This window comes from Primulina eburnea, unplaced genomic scaffold (assembly GCF_022965805.1).
Source record: "Primulina eburnea isolate SZY01 unplaced genomic scaffold, ASM2296580v1 ctg1415_ERROPOS9300000, whole genome shotgun sequence".
Taxonomy (NCBI): Eukaryota; Viridiplantae; Streptophyta; class Magnoliopsida; order Lamiales; family Gesneriaceae; genus Primulina; species Primulina eburnea.
Genome location: NW_027330944.1, coordinates 90,061 through 108,139, shown reverse-complemented (window position 1 = coordinate 108,139; position 18,079 = coordinate 90,061). Strand labels below are relative to the sequence as shown.

Here is an 18,079-nt window from a genome sequence, read left to right as displayed (position 1 = left end):
GACAAGTGGCATATCGCTTGAAATTACCGGAAGGGTCCAAAATACATCCAGTATTCCATATATCTTGTCTAAAAAAGGCAGTGGGACATGACCCGAATGAAGTTAAGTTGCCAAGAGAGGTAGACACTGACTTGTTCTTCGCTTTTGAGCCCGAGGAAGTTGTGGCTGAAAGAACTAAAAGCAAAAGAGGGAATTTGATCCAACAAATACTGGTGCGGTGGAAGGGAAGAACAAGGGAAGAAGCAACGTGGGAAGACAAAGAAGATTTCACAGCACAATTTCCAGAATTTCGCCTTGAGGACAAGGCGAATCTTGAAGAAGCCGGGCATGTTATGGACCCAAACTCATTGGGCCCAGAGACTTCTAAGTTAGCAAGCCCAGGGAATGAAGAGCCAAATAAACAGAGGCCCAAGATTGTAAATGTATATTCTAGAAGAAGGAAGGAGAGAGACGGGTAAGAGGAATGTATAAAAAGAAGAGGGGGGGTAAGCTAGAGGGTATTCAGTTACATAGAGTGATGAGTCACTAACAGTTTGTTAGTGTGAGAGAGTGAGAGTGGTTGTAACAAAGATTCTGTTATTTTCCATTTCATATTATCAATACATATTTTGGTTATCAATCGGAGGTTGCTAACATATTGCCTATGCAGTTAATGTGGTAAGTAAGTTCATGCACTCACCATATGAAGGACATCTGAAACAGTTTGTAAAATCTTGAGGCAACTGAAGAATTTACTAGGGAAGTGTCTTAATGAATCATAGAAGCCTTTACAGAGGCAGATGAGGCCGCCTCGATATCAGATAGACTACAAGTTATTATACTATTCTTTGAGGAAATCTATTCAGCTAGAGGATTAAAACAAAGAACACAGTGGCTCAAAGTAGTACTGAGGCTGAATTAAGAGTTGTGGGCAATGGAGTTAGAGAGATTTTGTGGCTAAAGTTGGCATTTGGAGAATTGAAACTAGACTTGAACGGTCCAATGAAACTATTTTATGATAACTGTTGTTTTATGAGGGGAATAGATATGTGGATTGAAAGGATAATCTTTTTATTCCACTCATCCTCAATGATAAAGTCTAAGATATACACAAAATGAAAACTAACAACCTATTCTAACAGAAGATTTAAATTACAGACTAAAGGATAAGAGTTTAAATATGAAAAACATCTTATCTGAGTTGATCTTATCGGATCTTCAACAAAGTTGAGTCGTACATCCAACTTGGATACCAAGTTTTCAAATTTCGGTCAGATTAGGGCCTTAGTTAGGATGTCTACAACTTGTGAGTGGCCAGGGACGTACAGAGTTTCAAATTCCCGTTCTCGAGTTTTTCACTTGTGAAATGACGATCATGATGGACTGGGTTCTTGGAAATACTTATCGTAGCTTGATTGTCACACTTTAGTCCAATATCTTATGCCCCTCTAATTTCACTTTTGCCAACAACTTTTGTATCCATATACCTTCGCAAGTTACATAGGCCAAGGACCCAAACTCGGTATTGATAGGTGGTGTTTTTACGTGTTTATTGCATTAGTTTTAGTTGTGTTTGCATTGTGCATGCATGCATTTCATCTACATTTTGTTCATTTTAGAGTAATCATTGGCATTTTATCATGTCTCACTCGTGTGTGGTGAATCTGCAGGAAAAATGGTCGGAAAGCGGAGAAAAATGTGGAATCCAAGAAGTTGGACAGAATACTTGGCGTCCGAGCGGTAGAAATTTACCGCCCGAGCGCCACAGAAGACCAGCCGAGGAAACAAGACAGAACGTTGGCGCTCGGGCGGTGATTTTCTACCGCCCGAGCGCGAGAAGGTGTCTTCGGAAGCCATCGTTACAGAAAGTTGGCGCCCGAGCGGTACTTTTATACCGCCCGGGCGCGAGAAGACAAAGGGCCAAGACAGAGAGTGTGGCGCTCGAGCGGTATATTTCTACCGCCCGAGCGCGAATGCCGCACAAGTCCAGCAACTTACAGAGAGTGTGGCGCTCGAGCGGTACTTTTCTACCGCCCGAGCGCCGCCTATTTTTGGAAAATTTTGGACGCGATTTCTTACCTTATTTTGGATGGGGGTTGCTATGGAAAGGCGATTGGTCGACTTTTGAAGATTATTCAGACAGATTTGGAGAGCCAAAAAGGATTTTTGGGGAGAGCTTTTGCACTTGGATTGAAGATTCGACGGTTTCCGGGCATCGTTCTTCGCAGATTTCGTCACGCCTAGTATTTCTAGTTTATTTTTCTTTGTTTAAACATTGTTTTGCTTATTTTAATTATGAATTCTAGTAGCTAACTTTCATATTTGTTAGGATTGAAGGGGATCCTACCCCAAACTTTTAGTTGATTAATTTATATTTTGAGTTGTGCGTTGCTCTTGATTGTATTACGATTTTTATTGTGTCGTTTGAGCGTAGCTAACTCTTACGACAATTTATATCACGAGTGAGTTCGAGAGAATAACTAGTGATAGGATCGAGTAGTATAATCTGCGGATCTACAATTTGCATAGACATATGAAATTGGATACGTGCCGATAGTCATAGTCCTTAGGGTCGAAAACTAGGGGATTTCATCAATCGAAATGCGGTTCATTCTTGATAAATGATTAAAGACATTTAATTACTTCATTGAGTGAATTAGTTTGGCATAGCTCGAGAGAGCGTGTTCAATTGAATAGGAAATCCTGTCGGAAGCGTAGAACACAATCGAACGAATTAATTAATTAATAAGGGGTAGGTGAACCAGAAGTCCCAACAAATTCTTTTATCATTTGAAATTTAATCCATTGGTTTAGCATTCATATTTTATCATTTAATCGTTGAACTTGTTTATTTAATTTTCTTGCATTTTAGTAGTTATAAACAAACAATCAAATTTCGTCGCTAAAGTTTTAATAACTAAAATAATAATTGTTAAATACAGTCTCCAGTGGAACGATACTCGTATTCATATACACTATACTATTACTTGACATCGTGCACTTGCGATTTATTTTGAGCATACAAAATCATATTTTTATTGGGGATTTTACTGTGCAAGTTTTGCTCGATCAAGTTTTTGGCGCCGTTGCCGGGGACTGTTAATCTACAATTATATTTTTAGTTATTTTCTTTAGTGTATTTTATTTTTACCGAACTAACACTCCGTATTTTAATTCAGATATCTCTTCCGGTGCATGCCAAAGTCACTTGACTTGGAGCCTGAGTGTGACCCTGAAATTGAAAGGACTTTCCGCAGGCGAAGACAACAGCAAAGACTTAAGGAACTGATGGAGAGGCACGAGCCAGAGCAGGAGGCGGAGCGCCAAAACGAGAGACGAATTGAGATGCCACGCCGCATACCCATGTTAGAGTATGCCCAGCCTTCTTTGGATGGTGCACGCCCCAGCATTGTGAGGCCGATTGTGCGGGCAAACCAATTCGAAATAAAACCAGCCATTATCCAGATGATTCAGAACACCGTCCAATTTGGAGGAACTGCTGTGGACGATCCAAACACACACATCGCGGATTTTCTTGAGATTTGCGATACTTTTAAATTTAATGGAGTTTCTGATGATGCTATTAGACTGCGTTTATTTCCTTTCTCTTTGCGTGATTAAGCTAAAGCTTGGTTGAATTGTTTACCTGTAGGTTCGATAGCTACATGGGAGGACATGGCGAAGGCGTTTCTCATCAAATACTTTCCTCCATCGAAGACCATGAAGCTGCGGGCAGACATCACAACATTTGCTCAGTTCGATCAAGAGTCACTATATGAGGCATGGGAGCGTTTCAAAGACCTATTACGAAGATGCCCACATCACGAGTTGCCACTTGGGTTAGTCGTTCAAACCTTATATTATGGCTTGCTCACTCCTAATCGTACTATGATAGATGCTGCTGCTTGTGGAAATCTATTGAGAAAAACTGCTGAGGAAGGGTATGAGCTACTGGAGGAGATGGCTGCTAGCAGTTATCACCCTCAATCTGACAGGAACAATCAGCGGAAAAGTGCAGGGATTCACCAGGTAACTGATTTATCTGCTATTACTGCACAACTTGATGTGTTAAACAGGAAACTGGATGGCTTGAACATGGGTGGCACGGCTATGCGTTTGCAAGAGGTATTCTGTGAGAAATGTGGGGGTGAGCACTATGTGAAAGACTGTCAAGATGACAATCCATTCTATGTGCCCGAAGGAGCACCGGTGCATCAAGTAGGAGTCCAAAACCGCCCAAGGCATGACCCTTATTCGAACACATACAATCCTGGGTGGAGGCAACATCCTAACTTCTCATGGGGCGGTCAAAACAGTCAAACTAGACCGCAAGGAGGACAACAATGCAAACAACCAATGTACAGATCCGATCCTCCTAGAGAAGAAAAGTCCAACTTGGAGCAAATGATGTCTAAGTTTATTTCATCCACTGAAACTAGACTTCAAAATCAAGATGCGTCGATTAAGGGGCTCGAAACTCAGATTGGGCAATTGGCCAAGATGATAGCAAATCGAGAGCCGGGCACCTTGCCAAGCAACACCGAAACTAATCCAAAAGAGCAAGTGAAGGCCATTGAGTTGAAGAGTGGAAAGATTTTGGAGCCTAGAGAGAAAGAGAAAAGCCAAGTATCGGATGAGCATGCTGAGGCGTCAAAAGGTAAGTCATCTAACTCTACACCAGCACCCACGGCACATCCTAAGATTGTTATCCCCCCGCCTTTCCCCGCAGCATTGAAAAAGGCAAAACTAGATGCACAATTCGGTAAATTTCTTGAGGTGTTTAAAAAATTGCATATCAATATTCCCTTTGCCGATGCTTTAATGCAAATGCCTAGTTATGCCAAATTCTTAAAGGACATCTTAGCTAACAAGCGAAAATTGGAGGATCACATGACAGTGAACTTGACTGAGAGTTGCTCTGCTTTGGTGCAAAACAAAATCCCACCGAAACTAAAAGACCCAGGGAGTTTTTCTATCCCTTGCATGATTGGTGATGTTGTTTTTCGTAAAGCGTTGTGTGATCTTGGTGCAAGTATTAATCTGATGCCCTTATCTGTTTTCAGGAAACTCGGATTAGGAGAGCCTAAGCCGACGAGGATGTCTTTACAACTGGCTGACAGGTCTGTCAAGTACCCCCGCGGAGTGATTGAGGATGTGCTAGTGAAAGTGGACAAATTCATTTTCCCTGCGGACTTCGTGGTGCTTGATATGGAGGAGGATGCGGAGATGCCTCTGATTTTGGGTAGACCGTTCCTTGCAACTGGCAAGGCACTGATTGATGTGCAAGATGGGAAGTTGAAACTGAGAGTGGGCGAGGATGAGATTACTTTCGATGTTTTTCATGCACTTAAGCACACACTGCATTCTGATAGTTGTTTTAGAATTGATGCTTTGGACTCTCTTGTGTCTCATTATGTGCAGGATACTTTTAGGGACCCGGTGGAGGCCACTATCACCACTGAAATGGGAAAAGAGGAATTGGATGAAGAGAAAGCTGAAATCATGGCACACTTGAATGCCAACCATCCATGGAGAAAGCCAATGAGGATGCGACTGGAGGATCTAGGAGAACGAAGAGATTTGACCCCTCAAAGGTCAAGCATCGAGGAGCCACCCACACTTGAGCTAAAGCCGTTGTCCTCCATACCTCAAGTACGTTTACTTAGGTGAGAATACCACATTACCTGTCATTATTTCTGCCGCTTTGACAGATGTGATGGAAGCCAAACTAGTGGAGGTTCTAAAAGCGCACAAGGGCGCATTTGCATGGAAGGTGGCGGATATCAAAGGGATCAATCCCTCAGTCTGCATGCACAAGATATTGATGGAAGACAAGTACTCACCTCTTGTGCAACCTCAGCGAAGATTGAATCCTAAGATGCAAGAGGTAGTGAAAGCTGAGACGATTAAGCTTCTCGATGCAGGAATGCCGCACAAGTCCAGCAACTTACAGAGAGTGTGGCGCTCGAGCGGTACTTTTCTACCGCCCGAGCGCCGCCTATTTTTGGAAAATTTTGGACGCGATTTCTTACCTTATTTTGGATGGGGGTTGCTATGGAAAGGCGATTGGTCGACTTTTGAAGATTATTCAGACAGATTTGGAGAGCCAAAAAGGATTTTTGGGGAGAGCTTTTGCACTTGGATTGAAGATTCGACGGTTTCCGGGCATCGTTCTTCGCAGATTTCGTCACGCCTAGTATTTCTAGTTTATTTTTCTTTGTTTAAACATTGTTTTGCTTATTTTAATTATGAATTCTAGTAGCAACTTTCATATTTGTTGGGATTGAAGGGGATCCTACCCCAAACTTTTAGTTGATTAATTTATATTTTGAGTTGTGCGTTGCTCTTGATTGTATTACGATTTTTATTGTGTCGTTTGAGCGTAGCTAACTCTTACGACAATTTTATATCACGAGTGAGTTCGAGAGAATAACTAGTGATAGGATCGAGTAGTATAATCTGCGGATCTACAATTTGCATAGACATAAGAAATTGGATACGTGCCGATAGTCATAGTCCTTAGGGTCGAAAACTAGGGGATTTCATCAATCGAAATGCGGTTCATTCTTGATAAATGATTAAAGACATTTAATTACTTCATTGAGTGAATTAGTTTGGCATAGCTCGAGAGAGCGTGTTCAATTGAATAGGAAATCCTGTCGGAAGCGTAGAACACAATCGAACGAATTAATTAATTAATAAGGGGTAGGTGAACCAGAAGTCCCAACAAATTCTTTTATCATTTGAAATTTAATCCATTGGTTTAGCATTCATATTTTATCATTTAATCGTTGAACTTGTTTATTTAATTTTCTTGCATTTTAGTAGTTATAAACAAACAATCAAATTTCGTCGCTAAAGTTTTAATAACTAAAATAATAATTGTTAAATACAGTCTCCAGTGGAAAGATACTCGTATTCATATACACTATACTATTACTTGACATCGTGCACTTGCGATTTATTTTGAGCATACAAAATCATATTTTTATTGGGGATTTTACTGTGCAAGTTTTGCTCGATCAGGTATCTACACTGCTTCTTGCCACCACAGGTTGTTTTTTTTTCGCTATGTTTTTTTACCCAATACAAATGAGCAATACCCAGATGTGGATCATCTGTCAGTGAAAGATCTTGCCCAATCAGCATCACTGTATAACTATATGTTTTTTAGGGCGATCTTGTGGAAGCATATTCCCTTTCCACTTGCATCCCAACATCCCTCTTTCTATCAAAAGGTCCGGGACATATTTTCTCTGAGAAATAAAATTTCCATGTTTTGATCTGGCCACTTCTATTCCCGAGAAATATTTTTTTTTTAGAGGAAACAGATTTATATTGAATAGATAGAAAAGATTACAAGGACGGATAAGCAATCCGCAAGTTTAAAATAGAAGAGTACAAATTTAAAGCTAAGTTATCACATCAAAGCATAATTCCAATCCCTAACCAAATCCACTATACGAAGATCTTTATAATCTTTGAGCAGAGATGTCCAAGTAGCAACCAAAAATTTTATCTTCTCCCAAACTTGTTGTATTTGCTCCGCTTTGTCTTCAAAAATTCTTGAATTTCTTTCCTTCCAAATCGACCAAAAGACACAGTGAACAATCATATACCAGAATTTCAAATGTTTTCTCCCTGCATCCCAACCCGGTTCGAGAAAGTACATATCTTTTGCCTTCTGCGGAAATGTCCACATAAATCCCAGTTCATTGATCACATGCAGCCATATGTTGTAAGAGAATGAGCAGTGTAGTAGTAGATGGTCCTGATCCTCTTCATTTTACTTACAAAAACAGCACCAGTTCGGCCGAAGGTAACAGCCAGGCCACCTACGTTGCATCGAGTCACAAGTTTGTAGTTTTTCCAGCCCCACTATCCACGAAAACACTTGGACCTTTGAAGGTATAGGTACTTTCCAGATATATCGAAGAAAAGAAAAGGGCAAAGGCATCTCAGTTGCAAAGAACGATTTATAGAAAGAACCAACAGAAAACAAACCCGAAGACTCCCCCACCCACCTCCTAAAATCCCCAACACCCCGCTGAATTGTTACTGACTGAAGTATACCCATTAGATCAGCAAACTCCCCAATTTCCAACTCACTCAAGTTTCTTCTAAACCTAATATCCCAACAGGAGACCAAATTACTAACACTAGAAAGCTCCCCTACAAAAAAAACAATCGGTTTATTAACATGAACAGAGACATGAAAAAGAGATGGGAATCGAACACTGAAAGAGATCTCCCCCACCCACACGTCCTCCCAGAAACGAATGATATTACCCTCCCTGAAAACTCCCCTCACCAACTGATGAAAAGCCGGGAAAGAACGGGAAATACACTTCCAGGGACTTCTGAATGTTGATTTTTCCGCTAGCCCCAAATCCCAACCATTCTCATGAAGCCCATATAAACTGATAATAACCTTTTTCCATAAGGTGTCTCTTTCCACCGATCCTCTCCACCACCATTTCCCAAGTAGCGCTTTGTTTCTCAAGCAAATCTTATCCAGTCCCAAACCTCCTCTCTCCTTTGGTTTACACACTTGCTTCCACCCCACTACATGGCAACTTTTTTCCCCATCTGCTCCATCCCAAAGAAAGTTTCTCATGATTTTTTCCATCTTGATAGCTACTGTATTTGGCACTAGAAATAGTGACATAAAGTAGGAAGGCATAGCACACAAGACCGCTTTAATCAAAGTAAGCCGCCCCCCCCCTTGAGAAAAAAGTTTTTTTCCAACTCGCCAATTTTTTGGACATTTTCGATAGTACCGGATCCCAAAATCCCATAATCCTCGGGTTCCCACCCAAGGGGATTCCCAAATATTTAATCGGCCAATCTCCTGATTTACAACCAATGATGCCTGCCACCTCATTAACTTCTTCAACCGATCTATTCAAATCCAGTAGTTCACTTTTATCCCAATTTATCCTCAAACCCGAGTGGCGCCCGAACTTCTTGATAATATCCACCAATTCCAGCAAGTGCTGCTTCGATTGTGTGAAGAACAATGTATCGTCTGCAAATTGAATATGGGAAATTTGAATTTTCTGTCTGCCAACCTCTAGACCTTGCACAATATCTTCCTCTTTTGCCTTGTCAACCATCCTACCCAACACATCTACCACTAAATTAAATAGAAAAGGCGACAATGGATCACCCTGTCTGAGCCCTCTTTCCCCTTTTATTTTACCCCTCGGTCTACCATTGATGAATATCGAAAAATATACATTTGAAACACAACCCATAATCCATCTCCTCCACATCTCTCCAAACCCTTTTTTCCCCAACACGAAATTCAGAAAATTCCAATCGACGTTGTCATAAGCCTTTTCTAATGTCAACTTTAAACACCCATCCTTTTTTCTTGTTTTTGCGGTACACCTCGACAACCTCATTTGCGATTAAACAACAGTCGATAATTTGTCTTCCCTTAATGAATGCACTTTGGTTTTCGGCAATGGTATGATTCATCACATTTTTCAATCTGTTTGCCAATACTTTCGCCATTATCTTATACAAGCTAGTGATCAAACTGATAGGACGGAAATTATTTAACCTGCTCACATCTTGTTTCTTAGGGACGAGGCAAATGTAAGTCTCATTAGTAATACCATTCACAATCCCGCTGTTAAAAAATTCAGCGAACACTTTCATTACATCATCTTTCACCGTATCCCAATTTTGTTGATAGAAGGCCATTGTGAAGCCGTCCGGGCCTGGTGCCTTACACCCGTCGCTTTCAAACACCGCTTTTTTGACCTCATCCTCTTGAAATGCCACTTCCAATCCCTCGGCATGTACTGAATCAATTTCTCCCCAAGATAAATCAAGAAAAGCCTCCTCGTCTCCGTGTAACTCCGTCATCGCCCCCTCTATTTTACCATACAGTTTACTGAAGAAGTTAATAATTTCCCCTTGAATTTGTATTTCGTCTGTAACAACAGAACCATCTTCCAATTCCAATTTTTCAATCATGGCTTTGTTCCTTCTATTACTCAACAGCGAGTGGAAGAATTTAGTGTTGTGGTCCCCTTCCTTCATCCATTTGATTTTTGCTCTCTGTCTATCCATCTGTCCTCTTTGAATAGTAATTTTTTCCAGCTCACATCTTAATCCCTTCCTTTCGTCGTTAAAAATTTCAGACCACCACCCATCTGCCTCTAAAGTGTCCAGCTGCTAAATCCTGAATTTCGATTCTTTGAAGCGGCTATCCACATCTCCCCACTCCTCCCTGTTCCATATTAAGATCTGTTCTTTCATCGTCTTAAGTTTTTGCATGAACTTATAACCTTCCCATCCATTAGTGTATCCATTATTCCACCATGTGTGAACCAAACGCTTGAATTTATGATGAGATAGCCAGCAATTCTCAAACCTGAAAGGGGACGGTCCCCACTTACATTTAGCTGTGTCCAGAATAACTGGGCAATGATCCGAAGTGATCTTAGGTAGCACCGTTTGTCTAAAATTCTGAAATAGATCCTGCCATCCTGTCGTGAAAAGGTATCTGTCTAACCTGCAGCATATTGGTTCAGCCCTCATATTAGACCAAGTAAATTTTGCGTTGAGAATTGGTGGATCAATAAGTTGTAACTCGTCAATCAGGCCATCAAAGCATTTCATACTCGTTGTTATAGATCGACTATTCAATTTCTCTCCCAAGTTTCTAACCACGTTAAAATCCCCCCCCAAACACCACTTTTCCCCACAAATGGAGTGTAAGCCAGCTATTTCATCCCAAAAATACTCCCTATCTCGCGGTGAACCGGACCATAAATAGCTGAGAACCACCAGCTATCTGTCTCAAGCCATCTTATCTCAATTGACACTGAAAATTCCCCAATCAAATTATTAACTACCGACACAATTCTCGGATCCCACATTACCACAATACCCCCCGATGAACCCACTGACGGCAGCCAAACCCAATCAACAAATCTCGACTTCCACACACTTGCAATGAAACTTCTATCCACCCTTTCTTTTTTGGTTTCCAGAAGCACAACAATATCAGGTTTATCATGGCGAATGATTTTGCGAACAAGTTCTCTTCTTTTAGACGACCCCCCCCTCTAATATTCCATGATAAGATTTTCATAAAGACAGATTCACTCCCTTAGCTGTCGAAGCTCTGTCATAACTGATCCCACACTTCAATCTGTAGAGCTCCCTGCTTAGCATATTATTTTTTGAATCAATCTTTTTCTCACCACTTGCAACTCTATTAACCACCTCCCTGTTGTCTTCCTGAAGAATTGAACTATCCATGATATTCCTTATGGAAATTTCTTTCCCAGTTCCCGGCTTTTCATCACCACTCACCAAAACCCCCCCTAATAACCCACTAGACATACCCAATGCTGAAAAAGAAACTGGGAGGATAGATTGAAATTTAAAAGAAAGATTTACAAGTGAAGATTGAATAACTGATAGTACCTGACCCTCATTAGCATTCGTGTTTACCGTTTCAAGCGAGCTGGCAAGTTTAATTGAACCTTGAGGCGATGCGAACAGCTCCGCCAACGAGTCCACAGCTTCCTCTAGCGCCACAGATTCTTCAGAATGAACCGATATTAGAGATTCTGTGTCTGAAGATTCGAATTCAGCCTCTAGCGGGTCCTCCAGAGAATCTTTGAACTCTAACTCATCACTTGTATCCAAGTCACTCAACTTCTTCTCTTTGTCTAAGCAACCCAGATCAACCCCGGCATTATGGATAGTATCCGTATGTTCTTTCTCTCCTGCCGTTAACTTCCGTCTGCGTTGATAAGTGTTCCCGAACATGGGCAACAGGTTCTTTGTACTAATACCCCCAATCCCTTTGTCATTGCCCACAGGAGTCATTGTTTCCAAAGAGTTAACTACGGAGTTTCCAAAGTTAGCAAAATCTTTCGGAACAATTCTGGAAAGAATCTTGATCACCCTACTCCCCTGAGCTGTAGAATTTCCGGTTTTATTTGCTGAATTCTTAGATTGCTCCTCCTTATTTGTCGACCCCTGCACGTCGTTCGAATTTCCCATTTCCGAACCCAAAGCTTTATCCTTCCCCACGATTTCCTTGTTACAGATATTTTGTGGTGTTACTTCTATTGCAGTAGCACCATTTGAGTTACCCCTTTGCAAAGTCTCATTTTGAATCTCTAATCTGTGTAGATTCATGTTTCCCCAGCCTGCCACAATCTTTTTTCCATTCCTCACCACCTGCGCATAAGTTTGTTTAACATTTCTCTCATACATCCCAGCATCGAAAGTTTCCACCCTAAACAACAAATCTCTAACCCCTCCATCCAACAGCAACTTCATTCTAGTATGAATGAAACCTCCTTCAAAACCTTTAACCTTGATTTTTGCGGCTCCCAGATCTCTGAAAGAAACTGTATTGTCATGGATTTCCAACAGTCCCCCACAGTTGTCACCTATTATCTTAAAAATAGCCGGCTCCCATAATTTCCAAGATAGCCCATATATACTAATCCAGCTATGACAACATTTTTCCACAATATCCGCCGAATTGACATCATCGTTCCACGGCCCAAACTCTAAGGATATACCATAATCAAAAAACCCTCTTTTCAGATTTATGAATGAGGAGAAATCTTCAGCATTTGCAGGCCACCACACCGCCTTGTTTGCTTGAAATGGAAAAAGTTGTATCCTGTCCTTTGTCGCATTCCCAAGTGCAGCCTGAATTTTCTCCCACGAGATATTGGCACTACTATTTGTGACAATGATTGCTTCTTCCCATTTCTTACTAGGACTTTGGTTATTCCTACCTTTCCACAATTTACCAGACCTTTGTTCCTTAACATTCTGAAACCTTCTATCATCCTGATATGGAAGCTTGAGATTCCTGTAACCCATACCTTTGTAAGACTGGTTGTAGTTCGGCCTCAGATAACCAGACAACAATCTTTCCATTGCCTTTGAAATACTTCTCCATCCCACAGAGTTAATACCGCTCGGCATAATAGTGTTCGATCTCCTCCCTTGATTAGAGATTTTCGACACCTCCAAAAATCTTCCGCGTTTGTTTATAAAGTGTTGAAGCGTGAAAACTGCATTTGTACCTCGGAATCTGAAGAAAGCTTTATCCCGCATTGGTTTAGTGATAGCCTCTCTGAGTCTTGCACTTAGCCACTGAGCTTCCTGTCTTTCGAAATCCATCATAAAACAAGCGTTCCTAGTTCTCTCAGACCACCAAATGGACCTACCACCATTACCCAATCTCAGCGTGAAGAGTTTTTGTTCTACCTTAATAATTTCATCACGCCTACCTGTCGTAAATCCCATTAGTGCTAGAATGGTAAAGGACCGAATCTGAAGGAAAGAAAGAAAGAAACGAAACTACCCCGACGAATAGGGGGAAGCCGCCGATGGCCGGAGGCCGGCGCCGAGGACCTGAGGACGCGATCGATTACTTAGAATAAGGTTTGAAGTTAGAACTGAGCCCCGAGAAATATTTCAACTGCCCTAGGTTCTTAATCTCAAATTATTTTGAAAGTACTTGTTTGATCTTAGTGATATCTTCTTCATGGTTCTAGTAATAATAATGTCGTCGACATATACAATGATAACAGAAATACTGTCTTGGTTGGAATATTTGACAAACATTGTATGATCCGATTGGCACCATGTGTATCCACTTTCTTTCAAGACTTTTGTGAACTTGTGGAACCAAGCTCTGGGGATTGCTTCAAACCATTAAGTGATTTCTTTAAACTGCAGACTTTATTGGAAGTATTTTTGGATTCGAATCCATATGGAATACACATGTAGATCTCCTCTTCCAGATCCCCATTTAAGAAGGAATTCTTAACATCGAGTTGATATAGATGCCAGTCTAGATTTGCAGCAATAGATAGGAGGATAAGAACTGTGTTTAGCATGGCTACATGGGCAAAGGTCTCTGATAATTGAGTGAACCTCTTTGCTACTGCTCGTGCTTCATATCGTTCGATGTTTCCATTAGCCTTATGTTTGATTGTGAAAATCCACTTGCATCCAACAGTTTGTTTTCCAGGTGAAAGTTCCGTTATCTGCCAAGTGTTGTTCTTTTCAAGAGCCTGTATTCATCAAAGGCCGTTGCCCTCCATCGTGGATGTTGAAGAGCTTCGGTGATGCTTGATAAAACCTATTCCTAGTCTAAATTCACAACAAAGACTCGATATGCAGGAGATAATAAATCAAGAGAGAAAAAAGTACTTATAGTGTGTTGGGTGCATGATCCGACCCCTTTTCTCCATGTAACTGGTCTATCATCGATATCAGGTGAGTTGGAGCTTGTCGTACCTTGATTGTTTTCCAGAGGATCTGGTATTAAGGGAGTGTTCCTGGTTTGCTGATTGTCTGTTTGGTCTTGAAAAGGCTTCATGCGTGAATAAACATGGTCAAAAGGTAGAATTTGGGAATTATCTTGTGGGTGTTTGTGTGTATTGTATCAATATAAACGGTAGGATGTGTATGAGGTTGGTCACTTGGTATGTGGAAAGGATCCAGATTCTGAGGTTCATTGATCATCTGCTCCCTCTGAACTAAGGAAGGTGGAAAGAAAAGGTCAGACTCATTGAAGGTGACAAGCATTGGATTGTAGAATTTCTTTGTGGTCAGTGAATAGCACTTGTACCCCTTCTGATTTGGTGAAGACCCAAGAAAAATACATTTGATTGAACGTGGATCAAGCTATCATCTATGCTGAGAATGAATTTGCACAAATGATGAGCAACCAAAAATACCTAAGGGAATGTTGTGTAGTAAGTGTGAGTTAGGGTAGATGCTAAGGAGAGATTTAATAGGTGTTTGGAACTTAAGTACTCTAGAAGAAATTCGATTGATGAGGTAAATGGTTGTGAGGACAGCCTCACTCTAGAATGATGAAGGGCATTATGTGTGAACAATAAAGAACGAGCCACCTCGAGGAGATGGCGATTTTTGCGTTCTTCGATAGTTATTGTTATGGTAAAAAATTTTGTCGATCCTCCACCATATATGATAAAATAAGAGGAAAACAAAAATTTACCATGCACTCTCAGAGGTATAATGGTAAGGAAAGATTTCAGTTATAGACATGATGATGAAAGTAGTGGTAACGAATTGCAGAGTAGGAGGAGCATGTTGAATATTGAAAAAAAAGTAAGGGAAGGTGTTTGGTTGGAATATTGTGGGTATGCCAGGTGTCACTTTGACACAAAAACGAAGCAATTTCAAGTTGTCTGTTGGTTATGACCTCTTTGCTTGACGCCAACTTACAGAATGTTGTTGCTCTAAGTAGTGCCGAAAATGGATTAAGGGCTGTGATTAGTGGAGTTTGTGAGATACTGTGGCTGAAGTTGGAACATGAAAAATTGATTTAAAGCCGATAGCTCCAGTGAAACTATTTTGTCATAATAAATCCGCAATCAGGATTGCAAATCATCTCTTTCAACATAATCACAAGAAGCATATTGAGATTAACAGAAATTTTAGTAAAGAAAAGTTAGAAAATGGAGTAATTAGTATGCCATGTGTCACTTTTGAACAAAAGTTGATGGTGTTCTCACAAAAGTTCATTTCAGAAACAGATCAAGGTTTGAAGACTTCACTAGAAAGTTGGACATGATAGATATACAAGCGCGAACTTGAGGAGTGTAGAAAATAGAAAATATTTCAGTAAAATATGAATATCTACTACACACAGAAATGTAGATCTTGTTTGAATACTCTTAATCTTATAATAACATTTAACTTCCTTAGTTGAGGAAAGTTAGTCATTATGATTAGATGCTTTATATCCTAATCATTGTAAAACTGAAAATAATTATAAGCAATACTCTTTCATGTTCCTTGCTCTACATTTTCTCTCCTCCATCAGGGTAAAAGTTTATGGATCCAGACTCCATGAAGAGGCTAATAGTTGCAATAAAGAATTACTTGCTGCTATCTTAGATTAGGATCAAGGCAATGACAAAAGGATTGCTTACCTAAATTTAATTCCATTGTTTGCTTCAATCTTGTAATCCATCTCCTGCATTCAATTGGATTACCTGTATTCAATATGAAGCACTAAGAATATTCCTCATGCAACACCTACAAAGAAAAGTTAGAAGGGCGGATTCTCCATTTTCTCAATTGGAAATGTGAAATATATTATTTAAGCAACATTAAATGTTCCAACAAGGTTTCCTGTTGTTTATAGAAAAACAATTCCAACTAATAAATCAAGCCAATCTACCAAAAAATTGTTCATGTCAAAAAAACGTGTTTGTGTCCAGTCGAAAACTTCTATTTACTTGGTTAGTTTATCGTGAACGAAAAACTTAACCTATATTTATCTAAGTGGAAGGAATTCTATCAAGTATATGCAGTTGTAAAAATAAAATAAATAGCTAGCAAATTAAATATCAGTTTCCTCTTTAAATTGTGTAATATACTATAATGAGATTGTGAAGGAGTTAAATACCCGGAAAAGACTTGATGCCCACTCGTCAATGATAGCCTGCAATTGATGCTCGGGATTTTATTCATTAATTATTTAGAAAATTGTAAAAAAAAAAAAAAAACTAGTAATCTGGCATATGACGAAGCACAGGCCAGTAAATTGCTGATGTGCTCTAAAAGGAGAAATTGCATACATACCCATGAGAAATACCTATATTGCTGATAACCCCCATGAAAAAATGATCTATTAACTTTTCAACTATTGAGCACATGTACCCCTAAAAACACTTACGTATAAGTGTGTGTATGCTCAATATTGAAAACTTGGGAATGCGTGCGCTCAATATTTGAAAACACGAGAAGTTAATAGATTTTTTTTTTTCATAGTTGCTTTCACCAATATCGGGATTTCATAAGGGTAACATGCAATTTCCTAAATAATGAAATATAGGCTTTCATGATCTAACATATCCACTTCTATAAAGAAACAAATCAAATTAGAATCCTGATATAACCATGAGAATTCTAATAAATTAAACAAATCATAATAATAAAATTTTAAAGTTAAGAAATATAATTTCCAGAACTGTCATTCAAGCAAATAACATTGTACAGTTCATTGTCGGACAATATTATGTAAAACATCAAATTCAGTGACTCCGACAATGGTGCAATTCATAATCCTCTAAGCACCAAGGTTTCTCAAGAAACCACTTCTTTGTTTCACTGCTATTTAACATCCACATGCTACTAACCATTGATGAAGGGAAAAAAATAGCAAATGTATTTATTTTCTTTTAGAGCTTGATATAATGTTTTCAACCATATTAAGGAAAGGGTTTTAATTTTTAAAAGTTGGTCCATCATTTTATCATGTTTGCTTGCTTGTTGAATTCATGCAACCATTATTTCAATCATGCCTAGTCATGCAAATTTAATAGTATGAGAGCGCCTTAAATCACATCTACAAATAAGTAATACGATGAGCATGTTCTTTCCTCCAATGTAAACCATGTGAGCCATGTGAGCCTTTCGTGGATCAAATGTCAGTCTACAGTTTATGTAATTGCGAAATACAATCATGTCATATTTTATATGCATGCATACATGTTTGGGTCCTTGATGGGGCAAGTTACATTGGGCCACAATTTTTTTTGTCTCCTAATATGCCCTGTAAAGTACAGAATTGACATGCATGTACTGTTGACAAGTTATTGAGATGTAAATTATAAAATCAAGATCTTATATATTGAGATACCTAAATTAATAAAGAATTAGATCAAAGTACAATCATTATATGATTTTCAAGTGCATTTACGTATGCTGGAATGTTACACCTCACAAAAAGTGGTTGAATTCAAGATTATGTACTCCAAAAGTTTTAATTACATTACCATCATAAAATGTTCAAAGAGAAGGTGACATAGTATGCGTAAAACCGTGGAGATAAAAGTCAAAATAAAACAGCCAAAAAATGCAGTTTCTTGGGCTTCAACTTCAATTTCTTTGAAAAATAAATGAAAATTCTTTTCACTATTACATAGACATATATAAATACTTTGGCTTTCCTTTAATAAAAAAACACATTTTAACCTGGACGCTTTTGTTTAAAAAGTTTCCCCTGGTCACCATTGTTTTGGATTGATTAATCCTCTTAGATAGACACTTAGTATTG

At 39.4% G+C, this 18,079-nt stretch overlaps 1 protein-coding gene and 1 non-coding gene across 2 annotated transcripts in view; both read right to left on the bottom strand.

Annotated features, from left to right (window-relative positions):
* Positions 1-18,079, bottom strand: part of LOC140820746 (uncharacterized aarF domain-containing protein kinase At1g71810, chloroplastic) — a 62,390-nt gene that overhangs the window by 12,243 nt on the left and 32,068 nt on the right. Inside the window, exons 6-7 of the mRNA XM_073181093.1 lie at positions 16,427-16,462; positions 15,948-15,991 (exon numbers count right to left, since the gene is read on the bottom strand). Of these exons, the coding sequence (XP_073037194.1) occupies positions 15,948-15,991; positions 16,427-16,462 (80 nt within the window). The remainder of the gene's footprint in view (positions 1-15,947; positions 15,992-16,426; positions 16,463-18,079) is intronic.
* On the bottom strand, positions 3,704-3,809 carry LOC140820751 (small nucleolar RNA R71). The gene has a single exon (XR_012115568.1). It is a non-coding gene; the product is annotated as a small nucleolar RNA R71 (small nucleolar RNA).